The sequence below is a fragment of the Trematomus bernacchii genome, unplaced genomic scaffold (assembly GCF_902827165.1).
Source record: "Trematomus bernacchii unplaced genomic scaffold, fTreBer1.1, whole genome shotgun sequence".
NCBI classification, from domain to species: Eukaryota; Metazoa; Chordata; class Actinopteri; order Perciformes; family Nototheniidae; genus Trematomus; species Trematomus bernacchii.
In genome coordinates this window covers 5,382,554-5,398,336 of record NW_022987973.1, presented here as the reverse complement: position 1 = coordinate 5,398,336, position 15,783 = coordinate 5,382,554, and the positions used below count along the sequence as shown (strand labels likewise).

General features: G+C 41.7%; 1 protein-coding gene across 4 annotated transcripts; it reads left to right on the top strand.

The window, feature by feature from the left end:
- Positions 1–211: 211 nt before the first annotated feature.
- On the top strand, positions 212–8,056 carry wt1b (WT1 transcription factor b). 4 transcript variants are annotated; one of them, XM_034116686.1, is made up of 9 exons: positions 212–875; positions 2,585–2,692; positions 4,063–4,162; positions 5,713–5,790; positions 6,367–6,466; positions 6,579–6,726; positions 6,893–6,982; positions 7,693–7,776; positions 7,914–8,056. In XM_034116686.1, the coding sequence occupies exons 1-9, from the start codon at positions 473–475 to the stop codon at positions 8,033–8,035; spliced, it is 1,233 nt and encodes a 410-aa protein (XP_033972577.1). In that variant the 5' UTR covers positions 212–472; the 3' UTR covers positions 8,036–8,056. The 4 variants fall into 4 exon arrangements, with proteins under 4 accessions (XP_033972577.1, XP_033972575.1, XP_033972576.1 ...); XM_034116684.1 differs by having other exon boundaries at positions 7,693–7,785; XM_034116685.1 differs by having other exon boundaries at positions 6,364–6,466.
- Positions 8,057–15,783: the final 7,727 nt, after the last annotated feature.

The window sequence follows — 15,783 nt, the reverse complement described above, 5'->3', positions numbered from 1 at the left end:
GCTCATGCAAATGGGATGTTAGTCAGAATCTACTCAGAAGTGCAGTCGCCGGGGGTAAGGCAAGGGAGTCATCTTCTCCTCAGCCTCCCTCGCTCCTCCCCCTGTCCAATGGGTTCTGCAGTATTAGAGCCTTCAGGAGAGTAAGGAAAGTCAGACATTATAGAGACAGAGGGACAAGGACTGCTGCCCTCTCAGACTCCCACTCCTAATACAGGGTGCTTGAAATTTGGTGTCCACATTTAGGTCATTCATTCATTTATGTTCCAGTTCATGACTTGTGTGAGGAAAGATGGCTGCTATAGTGTGTTGTGACCACTGATGTTTGTTTTTGCGGAATAGTTTGTTCCCTGCTTCTTTAGGTTGTTGTTTTTTTGTTTTTGTTAAACTTTTTTAGGAGACATTATAACTGAGACTCCCAGCTTGTGGAATACCAGCACTTATTTATTTGGACTGTCTCAACCTGCTTTCTACAATGCTGACCGACCCGTGTGGAGCCATGTCGATGGGGTCAGATGTTCGGGATCTGACCCTCCTACCTCCAGTGCCATCCTTACCGGGCGCTGGTGGTGGCTGTGGGATGTCTGTTGGGGGTGGTCAGTGGACCCAACTGCTGGACCACCACCCCGGCTCTCCCTACAGCTCCCTGCCCTCCCACCACTCCCTCATCAAGCAGGAACCAGGTTGGGGGACCGCTGATCCGATCGAGGACCCTCACTGTGGACTCGGCATCACATTTCACTTCTCAGGCCAGTTTACAGGCTCGGCCCCCAGTCGAGTTGGGGCCTTCAGAGAGCCAACTGGAGGTCAAGCGAGGATGTTTCCTAATACCTACCTGCCCGGCTGCATGGACAGTCCTCCTACACACAGGAACCAGGGTAAGCGTGCACATCCAGTACTACAAGTCTTCTTATTAGCTTAATGTTAAATATTAGTCACGACAAATGAAGAGCACACACTTATCAATAAATCTAGACTTTATTACTGTTTATTTCGATTTTTACTTTGTTATTTCCTATTTCCTGCAGTGTATGTGGATGATATCACTCCATGTTATGGGTTGTCAACAGTTTTGTGTCTGAGCAGGATGTTTTGTGCTGTACTGGGTCATTCTGTCCCGTGTCAGGAAAAAGCTTGACAGCTTTCTGGTAATGCTCTGGCAGACATCTAGACTGAGCCACACACAAACTCCCTTGCCATTTTAAAAGTCATGCACATAATTATGTTTAACTAACAACAGGTTTTTGAAAGTATTATGGGACAGCAGAATGAATATAAAAATATCACTAGCATTGGGTCAAAGCAACCCGAGCTAATGGTTATCCAATATTGCATACATACCAACCAATTTAATGAATACACATATATACTTTTTTTTTTTTTTTTTAAAGATAGTGACGGGTTGAGCGGCCACAGTGAATGTTGCAGTTCATACACACTGTTCAGAAGAAGCTTAGATCATCCAGTAAATTCAAATTGGCCAAAGACCAAGACCAAGAACACAAACATACTGAATGTGCTCATCAGCTCGAATGAATGAATTATGTTCAGGTTTTGCATTTTTGAGTTTATTGGCCTGTGGTAATTTTAAAATGACATGGAGTTTTAAAAGTGAGTACATAATCTTCAAAATAAATCCTCTGACCACAATTGCTTGGTTTAACAAAACAACTTCTTATGCTATTAAAAAAATATAGATGTGATGTGATACACATTGAATCAATAGCTTTATTTACTACGATTTTTTTTTAAATCCCAGCAAATCTGCACAAAACACATGGTAAAAAATCAAAACTTTTATATATTTGGAATCTTAATCCGGCACCAAACTTAATTTTAGTTTCCTGTCAAATCTTAACATTGTGATATCTCTTCCTTCTCTGTAAACATTGCGTGTGAATGTTGACTATTTGGGCTTAGAGGTCCAGTGTATGTGTGTCTGCTGATATGACTTTCAGGAATCACTATGTAGCAAGTCCTGTAGTAATAATAAACGCTAAGCGTAGTGCTATGCAGACTGCTGGGATTTAAGTAAGAATTTGTGAGTCATTTTTACTCCCTCTCGGGGCTGGCTCAGGAAAAATAGAGGTTGCACTCATGTTGTGCTTGAATGATCACTTTTACATAGCTTTCCTCAAATGCAACATTTTCTAAAATGTATTACACTTTAATAATTGCAATCATAAACATAATGTTAGTTAATGTTACCATGCGTGTCCCTTATAGCTGTAATTAAATGAGCATACATTCAACCTTGTTTTTCTACCAAGAATATTCTACAGTAGCTCATCTCAGTCCGCCTGTGGTGTGTTTGCCAAATTTCTTTTTCCACCTGCCATAAATAATGAAACCACAAGGCCAAAGATAAATGGGAGGAAAGAGAATGTGTTACAAGAAAAAAAGATTTAGTAGTTTGATAAATGTGTCTCTGTGTTGACCCTGCCAGGGACTAAGAGCTACTACCAGGGGATTCAGATAACTGACCAGATACTGCAGACCCTGCATGTTTTATTCGCAAGATGATAATCTAAGTGAATAAGATCATTTTAACTTTCCATTGCTTCTCTTTGTGTTTTCTCTTTTTTAGGTTATGGCGCAGTGGGTTTAGACAGCAACCCCAGTTATGGTCACACTCCCTCTCATCACAGCCTGTCCTTCAAACACGAGGACACTCTGTCACCGCAAAACAACATAGGTAACTGTCTGCGTTGTGACGCCTTTTCTCAGAATTGACTCGCAGACCGGAAGACTGTCATGTCACAGCAAGGTTATATAAGTAACCCGCCATTTTTCACATCAAACAGAAACGCTATTATCCATTTTTCCTTCATCTCTCTCCGTCTCTGTCGGCACACACATTCATACACGCAGGCATACATAAACACAGCCTCCTCTCGCTCTTTAAGCATACGTATGGTTAATGACTCTGGAAATGATAACTTGAGGAAACAGCTTTATGTGACTCTGCTGGAATGTCAAAAACTGTCTGGGGACTAATATACTATATGTACCTGAAAAGAACCACTGTTTCTGATTGACCGGGTCTCTCTTTGAAAAGAAGTGCAGACGTGCATGTACACAAGTGTGCATGTGTTTTTTATATTCATTTTAATAGTATATTTTAGCTCCAGCTTAAAAGATATAGATGATAAGCTGCTGAATGACAATAGAAACTTAAAGGGGACCTATCATGCAAAATGCACTTTTGTACGTCTTTTATACATGAATATGTGTCCCCGGTGTTCCAGGGAACTCACCAAGTGTCAGAAAACACAACCCTCTCTATTTTCCTCCATACCCAAATCTCCAAAAAAGGGGCTGCAACGGATCTGATAAAAACTGATCCAGATTTGAACACTGTCCTGACGTCAGGATGGTGGCGCTACGGCTATTGGGCCAACTCCACCAATCAGGAGGAGACAGCCACGGCCATTGCCGTTCGAAAGCGCTGGAGACAAAAACAGAGCTAGAAATTGTCAAATTGAGCAAAATGAGGCATGGCTAAAATGCATGATCTGTTTGGTATTTTGAAAAAAAAAAAGTATAAATATGCCTTATATAGGTATGGTCCTACACTATATTATTCAAATATAGCATGATAGGTCCACTTTAAACAACTAGAAACATGTGAAGTTCCTTTGTCGATAGGTCGATCACAAGACAATTATTCATTCATTTTTTATTTGACCAAGTGTAAATATGTGCCAGTTTTGTTAGTGTTCTGCAATAAGTAAATAAGAATATTTGTGTGAGTTTAGCTTGAAAAAACAAACAAGCATTTTAATTATTTCAGCTTACTTTAAGTGACGTTAAATCAATTTGTTGATAGGTTGATCACAAGATAATCAGTTATCCTCAATTGTAATAATGATTTATTAATGTTTTTATTTTTACCAAAAGTGTGTATACTTGCATGTTTCCTCAGTCTTCTATGATAGGTTAAGTATCTTTGTGTGAGTGAAGCTTGAATAAAACAAGCATCTTGTGAACATACTTTTTAAAGACCAAACTATTCATAAATTATGGAAAAAATAAGCAACTTTTGTATTTTCATTTACTTTTCAGTTGACCAGCAGTACCCAGCTCCTCCTCCCATGTTTGGCTGCCACAATCCTTCAGAATCGTGTCCGAGCAGCCAAGCTCTGCTGCTGAGAAACTACAGCAGGTAATCATTTGTCCCTGCAGGCGCTTATTGTTCCTGTATTTGACTCCTGCTACTTTGAATCCTCCATCGGCACAATTCGGCCTTCCCAAGCGCTTTTAGACTCCTCACTCGTCAGCTAATGTCAGATTCTTTCCACCAACACCCCATGCAGCTCGCCCACTTGCTAGTAATTTTGAGAAGTGTGAACTCTCTCTGATCCTACGTTAAGCCCTGCGTCTGCCTCTCCACGGCCTGGATCCTCAATCCTAATTTGTTCTGAGGTTAAGTGCTGCCCACTGGTGCTCAGCAGGCCAAAACAAACACTGAGTGATCTACTGCTCATGTGTCTGAGTCCACCCTGAGGAAAAACGAGGGGAAAAGTAAAAGAGACAAGTTCAGTGAAAGTGAAAGTGAAGTGGGGGATGTTGGGTTGTTAAAGCTGGGAATCGTCTCATTTTAACCTCTGAATGTTTTACCAACGTGCTTTCAATTTGATGCAAAACATCTGAAGGGGTAAATAAGGGTAAAATACCTCGAATACCACCCTGCTATGTTGTTGGAGAAAAGGAACATGTGCAACCCAAATACTGGAACAGAAGTTGATAAGAGGAAGGAAGCTGTTGTTAGAGCAAGAGCTGGAAACCCTCAAACAAACACGGAGACATCCACAAGGACATGCACATGCACACGCTCTCACACACACACCATGAATATATGTCAGATACCAGTGAGTCTTTCCACAGTGTAACATAGCTCAGAGCTGATTAGAAGCCATCTCGATCCTTCCCTCAAGGACTTCTCAAGGAATGCCGTCCAGAATTCCCCCGAAACTGGTTCCCGCCTTTTAATGATACTGAGGACAGAGTGATGTCATGCACTGGTCCACGGTGTACTAGGCACGGAGGCACTCACCCCCGCAGAGTGCACAACTGCATCTCCAATTGTGTGTGTGTGTGTGTGTGTGTGTGTGTGTGTGTGTGTGTGTGTGTGTGTGTGTGTGTGTGTGGTGTGTGTGTGTGTGTGTGTGTGTGTGTGTGTGTGTGTGTGTGTGTGTGTGTGTGTGTGTGTGTGTGTGTGTGTGTGTGTGTGTGTGTGTGTGTGTGTGTGTGTGTGTGTGTGTGTGTGTGTGTGTGTGTGTGTGTGTGTGTGTGTGTGTGTGTGTGTGTGTGTGTGTGTGTGTGTGTGTGTGTGTGTGTGTGTGCAATAGTGTGATCTGCCAAGGTACAGATTGGCTCAGAGCCCATGTTTTTTAATGAAGCCAGTGAGGAGTGTGCTGGGTGGACAGGATGTGCTAATAAGTGAGCCATTTGAAGTTCCCCCAGTATTATCCATACAAGGGAAGAGAAATGACAGGAAGAATGCAGAGTAACATAAATATTGTCAGTTTTATAGAGAACAAAATTAATAAATGTTCAGTTATTATTTTCCCTTCATCTGTCCCACCCTCAAAATTAACCTCCATAACATTTTGAATTATTGAAGTACAACATCTTGTTCACCAATCAACAAAAACCAAACATTTTTTACGAAAATTGCCCAAAGCTAATAACTGTGCTGTATGTTTTCCTCAGTGATAACCTGTACCAAATGGCATCAATGGATTGTGTAACCTGGAACCAAATGAACAACCTGGCAACTTCGATGAAAAGGTGAGCCTTTATGTTTTTATTTAAATAACATTCTGTATACTACATTGTTGACCAGTGTTTGTGGTGGAGCAGCAGAGGAGGAACAAGATGAGGATTTGAACAGATGGCTGTTGGCCTACTGCCTAAGGAAATTAGGAAGTGGGGATGAGCGTATTCGTGTGTGTGTGTGTGTGTGTGTGTGTGTGTGTGTGTGTGTGTGTGTGTGTGTGTGTGTGTGTGTGTGTGTGTGTGTGTGTGTGTGTGTGTGTGTGTGTGTGTGTGTGTGTGTGTGTGTGTGTGTGTGTGTGTGTGTGTGTGTGTGTGTGTGTGTGTGTGTGTGTGTGTGTGTGTGTGTGTGTGTGTGTGTGTGTGTGTGTGTGTGTGTGTGTGTGGTTTAGCTATTTTATTGTGATTTTTTTTAAGTGTGTGTGACAAGACTTCGGAATTTTTAAGGTTTTAACACTTTAAGGTGTTTCCCTTAACTTTATTTATTTGGACTAGATGCACCGTCCTGACCAATTGATGAATTTATTTCATTTGCTAAAACTCTCAGTTTTGCACTCAAACTGTTTGTTTTATTTTGCTTCTGTCCAGCAGTGCCCATGCACCCAGCTATGACAGTGACCCCACAGCCCCACCCATGCTCATGAGTGCCCAGTATCACATACACACACATGGTGTCTACAGAGGACTTCAGGTCAGTCAGAGTTACACACATGCAGGCTCAAAACAACACACAGCCTTACAGTAAATACATACACAAAGTGCACTTCTGGACGACTAAGCCTTCTGACTTCTCTTTCTTAAAGGATGTTCGGCGCGTAGCTGGCATTGCTCCACCCAGTGTGAGGTCATCTGAAGTTAGTGAAAAGCGTCCATTTGTTTGTGATTATCCTGGCTGCAGCAAGAAATACTTCAAACTGTCACATCTGCAGATGCACGGCCGCAAACACACAGGTGAGAGGATTTCATTTAAACTCAGAACTGCTGCTAAATGAAATTGAGAAATTCATACAAACTTAAGAAATTATATGGTTGTTGGTATGATGCCCAGGTGTGAATGTGTATTGTTGTGTACAAAGTAAATTGATAAAGCTGTGGATATGGATGGTTTATTTTGCAGGAGAGAAGCCTTACCAATGTGACTTCACAGACTGCGGCCGCAGATTCTCTCGCTCAGACCAGTTGAAGAGGCACCAGCGCAGACACACAGGTACACCGGCGTAAAGCTACTGTATGAGTTAGGGTGTGACATCCCTCCAGGGCCTTGGCTGCCTCTGAGGACACTGACGTCATGAACTCAGTTCCCTTTTCTGGGAATTTAAAAAAAATTATAGATCCTAGGGGAACTGTCCATTCCACAACATAACAAAAATAAACCCACTGTTGGTACTCCACTGGGAGATTCAATTGTTTTTGGACCCAGTATATTTTAATTTGTCTATAAGGCCAATAAATATATGAATAAATAAGTAGGATTTGGTATGTTTCTATCTGTTCCTGTCACTGAGAAGAAGGCCAAAAAACAGGCTTTGGATTTTAAATAGACAAGATAATGTATATGACAAATCCAAATAATCTAAATATTCTTTTTTGTCAGATCAAAAATGATAAAACAAGCATTTATAACCAACTTAACTTTATTTCAAACACATACTGTAGCTTCATATCAGTATTAAACTATGACAACATATAATTAAACAAGAACATTGTAAACCATGTTGCTTTAACTAATTTGATATATAAATAATATGAATACATACATAAAACATGCTGAGATTATAAAATCGTCCGGAATGGTTTCAATTTGTAATGCTTACAACCTCCACATTGATTGCTCCATTTTATAACCTTTGACCCCTGCTCTGCTTTCTTCTCATTTCTATCTCTGTCAATACAACACTTGTTTGCACACCTGTGTAGGAGTGAAGCCCTTTCAGTGCGAGACGTGTGAGAGAAAGTTTTCACGGTCAGATCATCTTAAGACGCACACTCGGACTCATACAGGTAAAACAAGTGCGTATACCTTTATTTCCTACCGCTCCATTCTGAGACTATTCAAATACATTATAACACAAGTTTGCATTTCTATAGTTGTTGTAACTTTATCTTGTTTTTCTTCTTGTTTGTCCCCTCCTTGTCAGGTGAGAAGCCATTTACCTGCCGCTGGTCCAGCTGCGAGAAGAAGTTTGCCCGTTCTGATGAGCTGGTGCGCCACCACAGCATGCACCAGAGGAACCTGACCAAGCTGCAGCCTGCCATCTGAGCAGCGAGAGGAGGAGGAGGAGGAGGAGGAGGAGGAGGAGGAGGAGGAGGAGGATGAGGAGGATGAGGAGGATGAGGAAGCTGACAATATGTTGTGCCAGGCAGCCAGTGGTGAAAGCCGCAGGAGCCTGGTCAGCAGTTATGGAACCTTGCCAGACTGTGGTGAGCCCAGCTGATGCCTCCCTCTGCCAGCCGACGTAAAGAGACTCGTAATCCTCGAGAACTTCAGGATGCACCTCAACTAGCACTCGTTCGGGTTATTTGACATAAAAACTCAGACTGAGAGGGTACAACCACAGTTATTCTGAGCCAAGAAGAAGATTTTTTTTATGAGATGAGGAAAATGTTGATACACTATTTTTAGTAAACTTGCACTGGCTTTTTTTTAATGATTTTGTTTGTATTGTGTCACCTTGTAAACTGGATTAAGAAATGGGCAATGTGTCCATTCATTTGAGATTTTTTGCTTTGAGAAATGTGAACATCTTGATATTCTTACAGTTGAATTTCTCACTAAATTGCTCTGTATATATGTGGTGTATTTGCTTACTTTTATAGGCATTCCTTTTTGTAATTTCTATGTTTTTAAGTTTATAAAACTTTGATTCACATGGTTGTCAAGAGTCCAGAGTGTGTGTGTGTGTGTGTGTGTGTGTGTGTGTGTGTGTGTGTGTGTGTGTGTGTGTGTGTGTGTGTGTGTGTGTGTGTGTGTGTGTGTGTGTGTGGTGTGTGTGTGTGTGTGTGTGTGTGTGTGTGTGTGTGTGTGTGTGTGTGTGTGTGTGTGTGTGTGTGTGTGTGTGTGTGTGTGTGTGTGTGTGTGTGTGTGTGTGTGTGTGTGTGTGTGTGTGTGTGTGTGTGTGTGTGTGTGTGTGTGTGTGTGTGTGTGTGTGTGTGTGAGTGTGACAGAAGAGGTGTTGGTGTTGTCAGGTTAAGAGGCCACCTATGAGTAGTGGTGGCGGGGGATGAGGGGGTGACTGACAGTAAAACAGCACCCCACTGTGACTCTGACAGGGTGCAGGTCTCTCCCTCCTTAATCTCTAACACACATCTTCATAACTAGAAACATCTGGAGTTGAGTAAATCTCATTAGAAAAGACACATACCTCCGTGTCAGCTGGCTGTACCCCACTGACTGCCCCTTTCTGCATATAGGCAGGGCCTCAACATGCACACACACACAATAGCACACACACTCAGGTCCCTATAGAAAGCCTAAATGGTATTTTACATCATCGAGCCACATGATGGCAGTATTAGCCTTTACAGTCGAGCAGATGGGACTTGAGCTGAGCCCTTGAGTGTGACTGAACCGATGCTTATAATTTGTACATTTCCGTCTTCATATGGTACATGTCCACTAAAGTTTCGCCCTGAATAGCCACGATAAATATGTTAAAATCATCGAAAGTGAGAAAGAGGGATGCCCGTTCAGAGCATGCCCCGGCCCATCAAATATACATGATGTGGATGGAGTTGTGTGTCAAGTCTATAAGAGATGATTCAGCTACAGCAGGTATGTAAATAAAATATGACTGATGTGGGAAGAATAGAGCGGTTGCGTGGCTCTGTGGGCTAATGATGTCACATACCTGAAAAAGCAATGTAAACACGCACATGGTATATTTAGCTGTAAGCTACATGTTCACACATGGAAACCACAGCTCTCATTCACTTAAGACTTTCACACAGAACCAGAAACACACTTACAGTATACACACACACACACACACACACACACACACACACACACACACACACACACACACACACACACACACTCACATCTGCTCCTGCACTGCTGCTCTCATTTCCTCAGTAGATCCTGACATTTGCCAAACTAACAGAAAGATTAAAATGCCGTTCTCCTGTTTAAGGGTCACCGACTGCTCATTTGAAGTGGTGATCAGGTTGTTTTCCAATCCACTAAATGACTGTGAGCTAGTATCTCTGTGATGTTCTGCTTTTTTCTGATTCTTAATCCAATACACTTTGATTAAGAAGTGCTTCTCTTTGTTCTATCTCCACAGGGGCACCAGGAAGCGGAGGAAGATCAGAGGAGCAGCAGAGTTGAACATTTGACTCACTCCAGTTCACTCTTAACTGGAGACGGCCAAGGCTGTGTGCAGCGTGAGGAACCCATGCTTTAAATCTCCTCCATTAATACTGCAATCATTATCTCACACATTCAAAGAGACACTGACCTAAACCCTTGATTGATCTATGGGGTCAACGTTCCTTCAAAATGTTCGTTGTTGAAGATAGTGTAAGGAAATATCTGATAACACCACAATGTATGGGCTCAGTCTCGTTCTGCCAAACGTTACCGCCAATCTGAATGCATGAACACACACATATACACGCACACAAACTCGCATGCACACACGCCACCAGATGCCCCCTCAGCTGTACTGCTGGCTGTTTGCCTTTAAGGGGTGTCAGCGTGGGTAATCTCAGGTGACGTACACCTGGTAACGCACAGCCCAAGACATCTGTAGGACAGCAGGCCTGCTATAGCTTCACAGCCTCCATCTCCACATGCAACCCTCCGAAAAGGTTTCTTTTTGAATGCAAGTGTGATTTAACCTCACTGTCACATTTAAAAAGCCATGAAACAAGAACAGTTGACTCCATACATGCAAGTTTCCGCCTTCACTTTCTATGCACTAATGAGTCTTTTAATTTATTTAGTCTTATTTGTTGATATAACATTCTGAGAAGTCCCAGGTGCATACAACATCACTATGAATCCGGCTGTGTTTCTTTGGGCCAAAAATATATGATTTAACCTCCGGGTGCCGTAAAGGTCAATGCACATGTAGCACACAGAGGCCTCTATGAGCCCCGAGGGATTGTTAACAAGGTCAAGGCCCCAGAGAGGGGGTTACAGGGAGGCCTGCATGCAAAAACAATGCTACACCAACAGGAGGCGCTGTCGGGGAATGTTCAAATGTTAAGTGAAGCATGTACTTAGTTGTATTCCCAGACAGCGCCCCCCCCTCCCCTCGGGCTGGCTCTCTTGTGCAGAGCTGCTGCTCCACAGTCTGAGGGGCCTAGGGGTTCTTGGGGGTATTCCCTGTGGTAAAGCAGGGAGCCTGAGGGGCTCCGGTGTGTAGGAGCTTTGGGAATGCAGAGGCCTTGGGGGCCTGGAGATCAGATGGGGCCTAGAGGGTAAACTTTCTCACTCAGGGAGCAGAGATGGAGCAAATACAAAAAGACAGCAAGAGGAAAACACCTTAAGAGGAGTCTGTCAGATATGCAGGCAGCAGCCGGGAAGATCCCATGAGGGAACACAGACACAGAAACACAAACACACACATGGATGTATACTCCAACCCAAAACCAATATGTGGGCCAGCAAATAGAGGCAGAGCTTTTTAAATATTCTCTCTCTCCTCAACCATCAGGTCTTTCATCTTCTCTTCTTTCCTCCCTCCCGCTGTCTCCTCTATTCCGCTGGAAGATATTAACGCCTAACAGGATTAGATGTGTCTCTATCATGTGAGACACAAGATCACAAACCAACCCAAACCCCCTGGGGAACATCGTAACGGGAGGGATGAAACAAGGCCTTGTCTACCCTCTCCTCCCCTCCATCCCAAAGGTATCCAGATGCTGGGACATGGAGAGAGGACCAGAGAAACGAAAGAGACAAATGTTGACAAATGGAGCGAGAGAGGCGTTTTGTCCAAAGATATCAGTCTCACTGGGATAGTGTTTTCTCCACCCTCACTGTCATGAACTCCAAAATCAACTCTACTCTGAGCAGCTTTGCTCATCTTTTAATTAAAACTTGTAAAAGTTTCTTTCTTCATATATCATTGTAAGATACGCAGCAGACTGTCAGACTGAGTGGGCAACCAAAGCAGCGAAGCAGCTGTGTAAAAGCTGTTTGAAACTGATTTTGAGCCATCCTGACCTCAGTCCAAAGAGCTCCCATTACTCCAGAGGCAGTTACAATTAGTTACCAACTCACTAGGTTTATGCTTCCTAAATTGAAATGTATCGCTCTTTAAAGCCTCCTCTCTAATTGTGTAGTCATTAATGGCCGATTCCTTATCTACACTGCGTTGATGGGTACATAAAAACTCATGATGATAGACGAGCAGAAGTGCAGTTGTTAAAAAGAGAGGAGATTGTCTCTTGTTCTGTGTCATCACCACTAGGAGGAGTAGAGTCTTGTGATGGGAGAGGGGAGGGAGGAGCACTTTCTCTGGGATGACATGAAAGATTGATGGATTCGTTCAAGCTTCATTGTCCAGAAGTAGAAACATGTGAGATACCGAATTAGCCTACATTCATATGACACACGCACATACAATCACATAACTTGCACAAACACAGAAGGAACGGCCTGTGTAGCATCAGGGCTGTCGCCAGCATTTTGGAAAAGCTGAGGTCATAGGTCAAAGTTAACCAAACTCAGCCCCTACACCACAAACAAGAGTAAATTACATGATTTATCTGTTCAATTATATTTTCAATACATTTGAATGACGGTCTAAATTTACACTGCCAGAACACAATTCTGGTTAAAAATACCCAAAACTATTTTGAATACTTTATTTATTGCCCTTATTTAGTCAAATTCAAATAGAATTCAATTAAATTAAATTCAAAACCTTTATTTATCCAGGTGAAATCCCATTGAGATCATTGATCTCTTTTTCAAGGGAGACATGCAGCAGTAGGTTCCACATGAAGACATAAAAACATAAACAACAGAACAACAAAAGGACATCATACAGCAAAAATTACAGGGATTACAATTTACATATCTATCCACATGTACAGGTACCAACAGCATCTGATTGTGTAGCATCCAACCGAGCTTTAAAAACATGTAGTGGTACCAGATTGGTAATTTTCCATTCTTTTTGCAGACTGTTCCAAGTTAGTGGAGCTGCACATCTAAAAGCTTTCTTCCCTAAGACAGTCCTAGCACTTGGCACATTTAATAAAACCACAGCATGCGATCTCAGGCAATAACTACTTTCAAAACAACAATAACTTTGATCTTCTTGAGATTTAAGAAAGATTATGTTTTCTTGTGTGTTAGAAAAAGATTTGAGAGGATATGGGAAATATATCTATATTATAGGGATATTGTGTTATGAGACTATTATGTCATCTTAGATTTTGGATATCATTTCGTAATTGTCGTAATTCTCCTAGTTTTAAAGACTGCCTTACAGTAAAATTACTCAACTATTTTATTTACCAGACTGCTCTCGCTGTTCTTTTATTTGCCTTTATCTTCACTCTTCTGAATAAATCATTTTAAGAGGGTACATGAGACAAATTGCAGCGTAATGTAAAAAGTTAGGTCTGACAGCACTCTCTCACCACTGCTACAGTATTTTAAATGTTTTATGTTGACTAGGTGCTGGAGGAATGTTACGAACTATCTGGAATCATCCTATAAGGTACTTTCCATGTGCACATTTTAAGCTATAGAATCCTCCCTTTAAGTTGGTAAAACTATTAACAACGAAATTACAATTTAAATGTTGCATAGTGCACTAAAAGTTTATAACTCTAATTGTAAAAATAACATTTTTATAATAACAATGTTGTGTTACAATGTTAAATTAAATTGTACATGTAAAGTTACCATTTAGCTTGGTAAATATCAAATGTTTTGTCTAAGTAGCTGGATAACAAACGGACATTGTATTGTTTTGTTTTTTTGCCATTATGCCTGTTATTATATAATGGGCAGAAATCCTGTTATGGAAGCCTCAGCACAGGATGGGTCAGATGTCCCAAAGATCATTACAAACAACACAGTGGGCTACAAATCCCCAGGGTACAAAGAACAAACACAACAGATAAAAGACAAAGATCAAGAAGAGGCGGATATATATTCCGATGAAAAATAGGGCATCATGATGATAAGAGTCCGGGAGGAGCAGGGGAGTTGTGGGGGCATGCACTGCAGTTTGTTATGAAGGCAGTTTAATTGTAGTAGTCATTCTGGCATTGCTGTTAATTGCTGATATGGAAATGGCAGTGTACTATGAAAAAAGCTCTTTAAAAGGAGATTGTTGGAGGACAAGACTAAGTGTAAATTATACTGGATGGGGGGGGGGGGGGGGGGGGTTTATAGTCTTAGATATTAATATTCTACACTTTATGACCCTCTCCCACTGTCTTCACCCTGTTCTCACCCAGAGGGCTCATTATTATTAGTGGAGAGGGGTTGATCTACACAGACACTCATATGAGAACTGTCCAAAGGCATTACTGTACACACACTCCCTCAGTGTGAATGATTAGGAACCTATCATAAACAGGAGGGGCAGGCTGTTAAACATGGCCGCGAGGCAGGCTGCACAAATAGTCCATGTGCCCCCATCTTACTCAGGCAAACACACATTTGGTTCTTTTACATCTCCGCTCACCACTTATACTCAACCTTCATTTACACTGGCCCAGACACAAAGATGCACCCTGACACATGACAAACCTCATATGCTAGTTGGAGGAAGTGCATTGAGCTACTTAGTGGTTAAGGCCTCCCAATTATTCAAATGCATGATGCAAGACTGACCCCACACTCTTTAGCAAGGCAATAGAGCAAAAATAAATTATCCAATGGACATTATAAAGACAAAAAATAACTAAAAACTTCAAATGTCACCACAGGCAACACCTCCACTTTGAATGTCCTCAGACCTGGAGCTTTTTGTCAGATGAACAAAGGAGGAAAAGAACAAATCTGTATTCCTGGAAGAAGCTGTACAAGTGGAGCCATGCCAGAATTCGGTAACCTATTTCTGCAAGATTGTTATGAAATAATCATTGTTATTGTCATGTCGCCTTCTTACAAAGTTATTTAAACCTGGTACATGTCAAAGAAATTCATATAAAAGTCAGAATATCCAACAAGCTGAATATTTAAAAGATTTTCAGATGTTTATGGCTTCTTGCAGTCTTAGTCTGAGAGTGTCTGAAGAAGCTCACAACAGAATACCACAGCCCACACATACATCGCCCTGTCCCTTGTTCCTAATGAGCTTTATCGCATTGGTCCCGCTTGACTTGTCTTGCTAACTGGCACACATATATCCATATGTTCCACATGAGCAAGCAGAGGGGACAGGCTGGGTGGCAGAGCTGCTTTCTCAGTTACATCTGAGAGTTTTACTGCAACAGCCAGCAGCAACAGCAAGTCAGCATAACTCCATCTCTGCTGTGCGTGTATGCACTCTGCTATTAGTCATGAGAAGTGTTAACAGCATCCGCTTGTTCCTGGTGTTCAATGAACTCAAAGTCAAATGCAGACTTGAACATATAAGTGGTCTATACTCGATGCCTAGCTGAAATACAGCATGAACATGTGACATTTTAGGAAACATGCAGCACACATGTACTCAGCACAAAAAAGGGCTGTCGGTTAGTTAAGCTTTACACAAAGACTGGAAATGGAAGAATGGCTCAATAAAAAGGTACATCTAAAGCTCTCTTTATAACATAATATCCTATTTATGTCAATATGACCTTACCACACATGCAGCAGAATTAAAAGCTTTTTTTTCTCCAGTGTTTGTGCCAAGCTAAGCTGAGGAGCTGCTAGCAGTACTGATCTTTTCTAACTCTCAGCAAGTATCATCCGTGATTTCAAAAAATATTGCCCTTTCCCTTTAGGCTGCTCATTACAGTTCAGCAGTTTGTTGGATCTCTATCCTCGCACAGTATAAATTAGAAAAAATACATGGTGATGCTTTGAATACACAGAATACACAATGT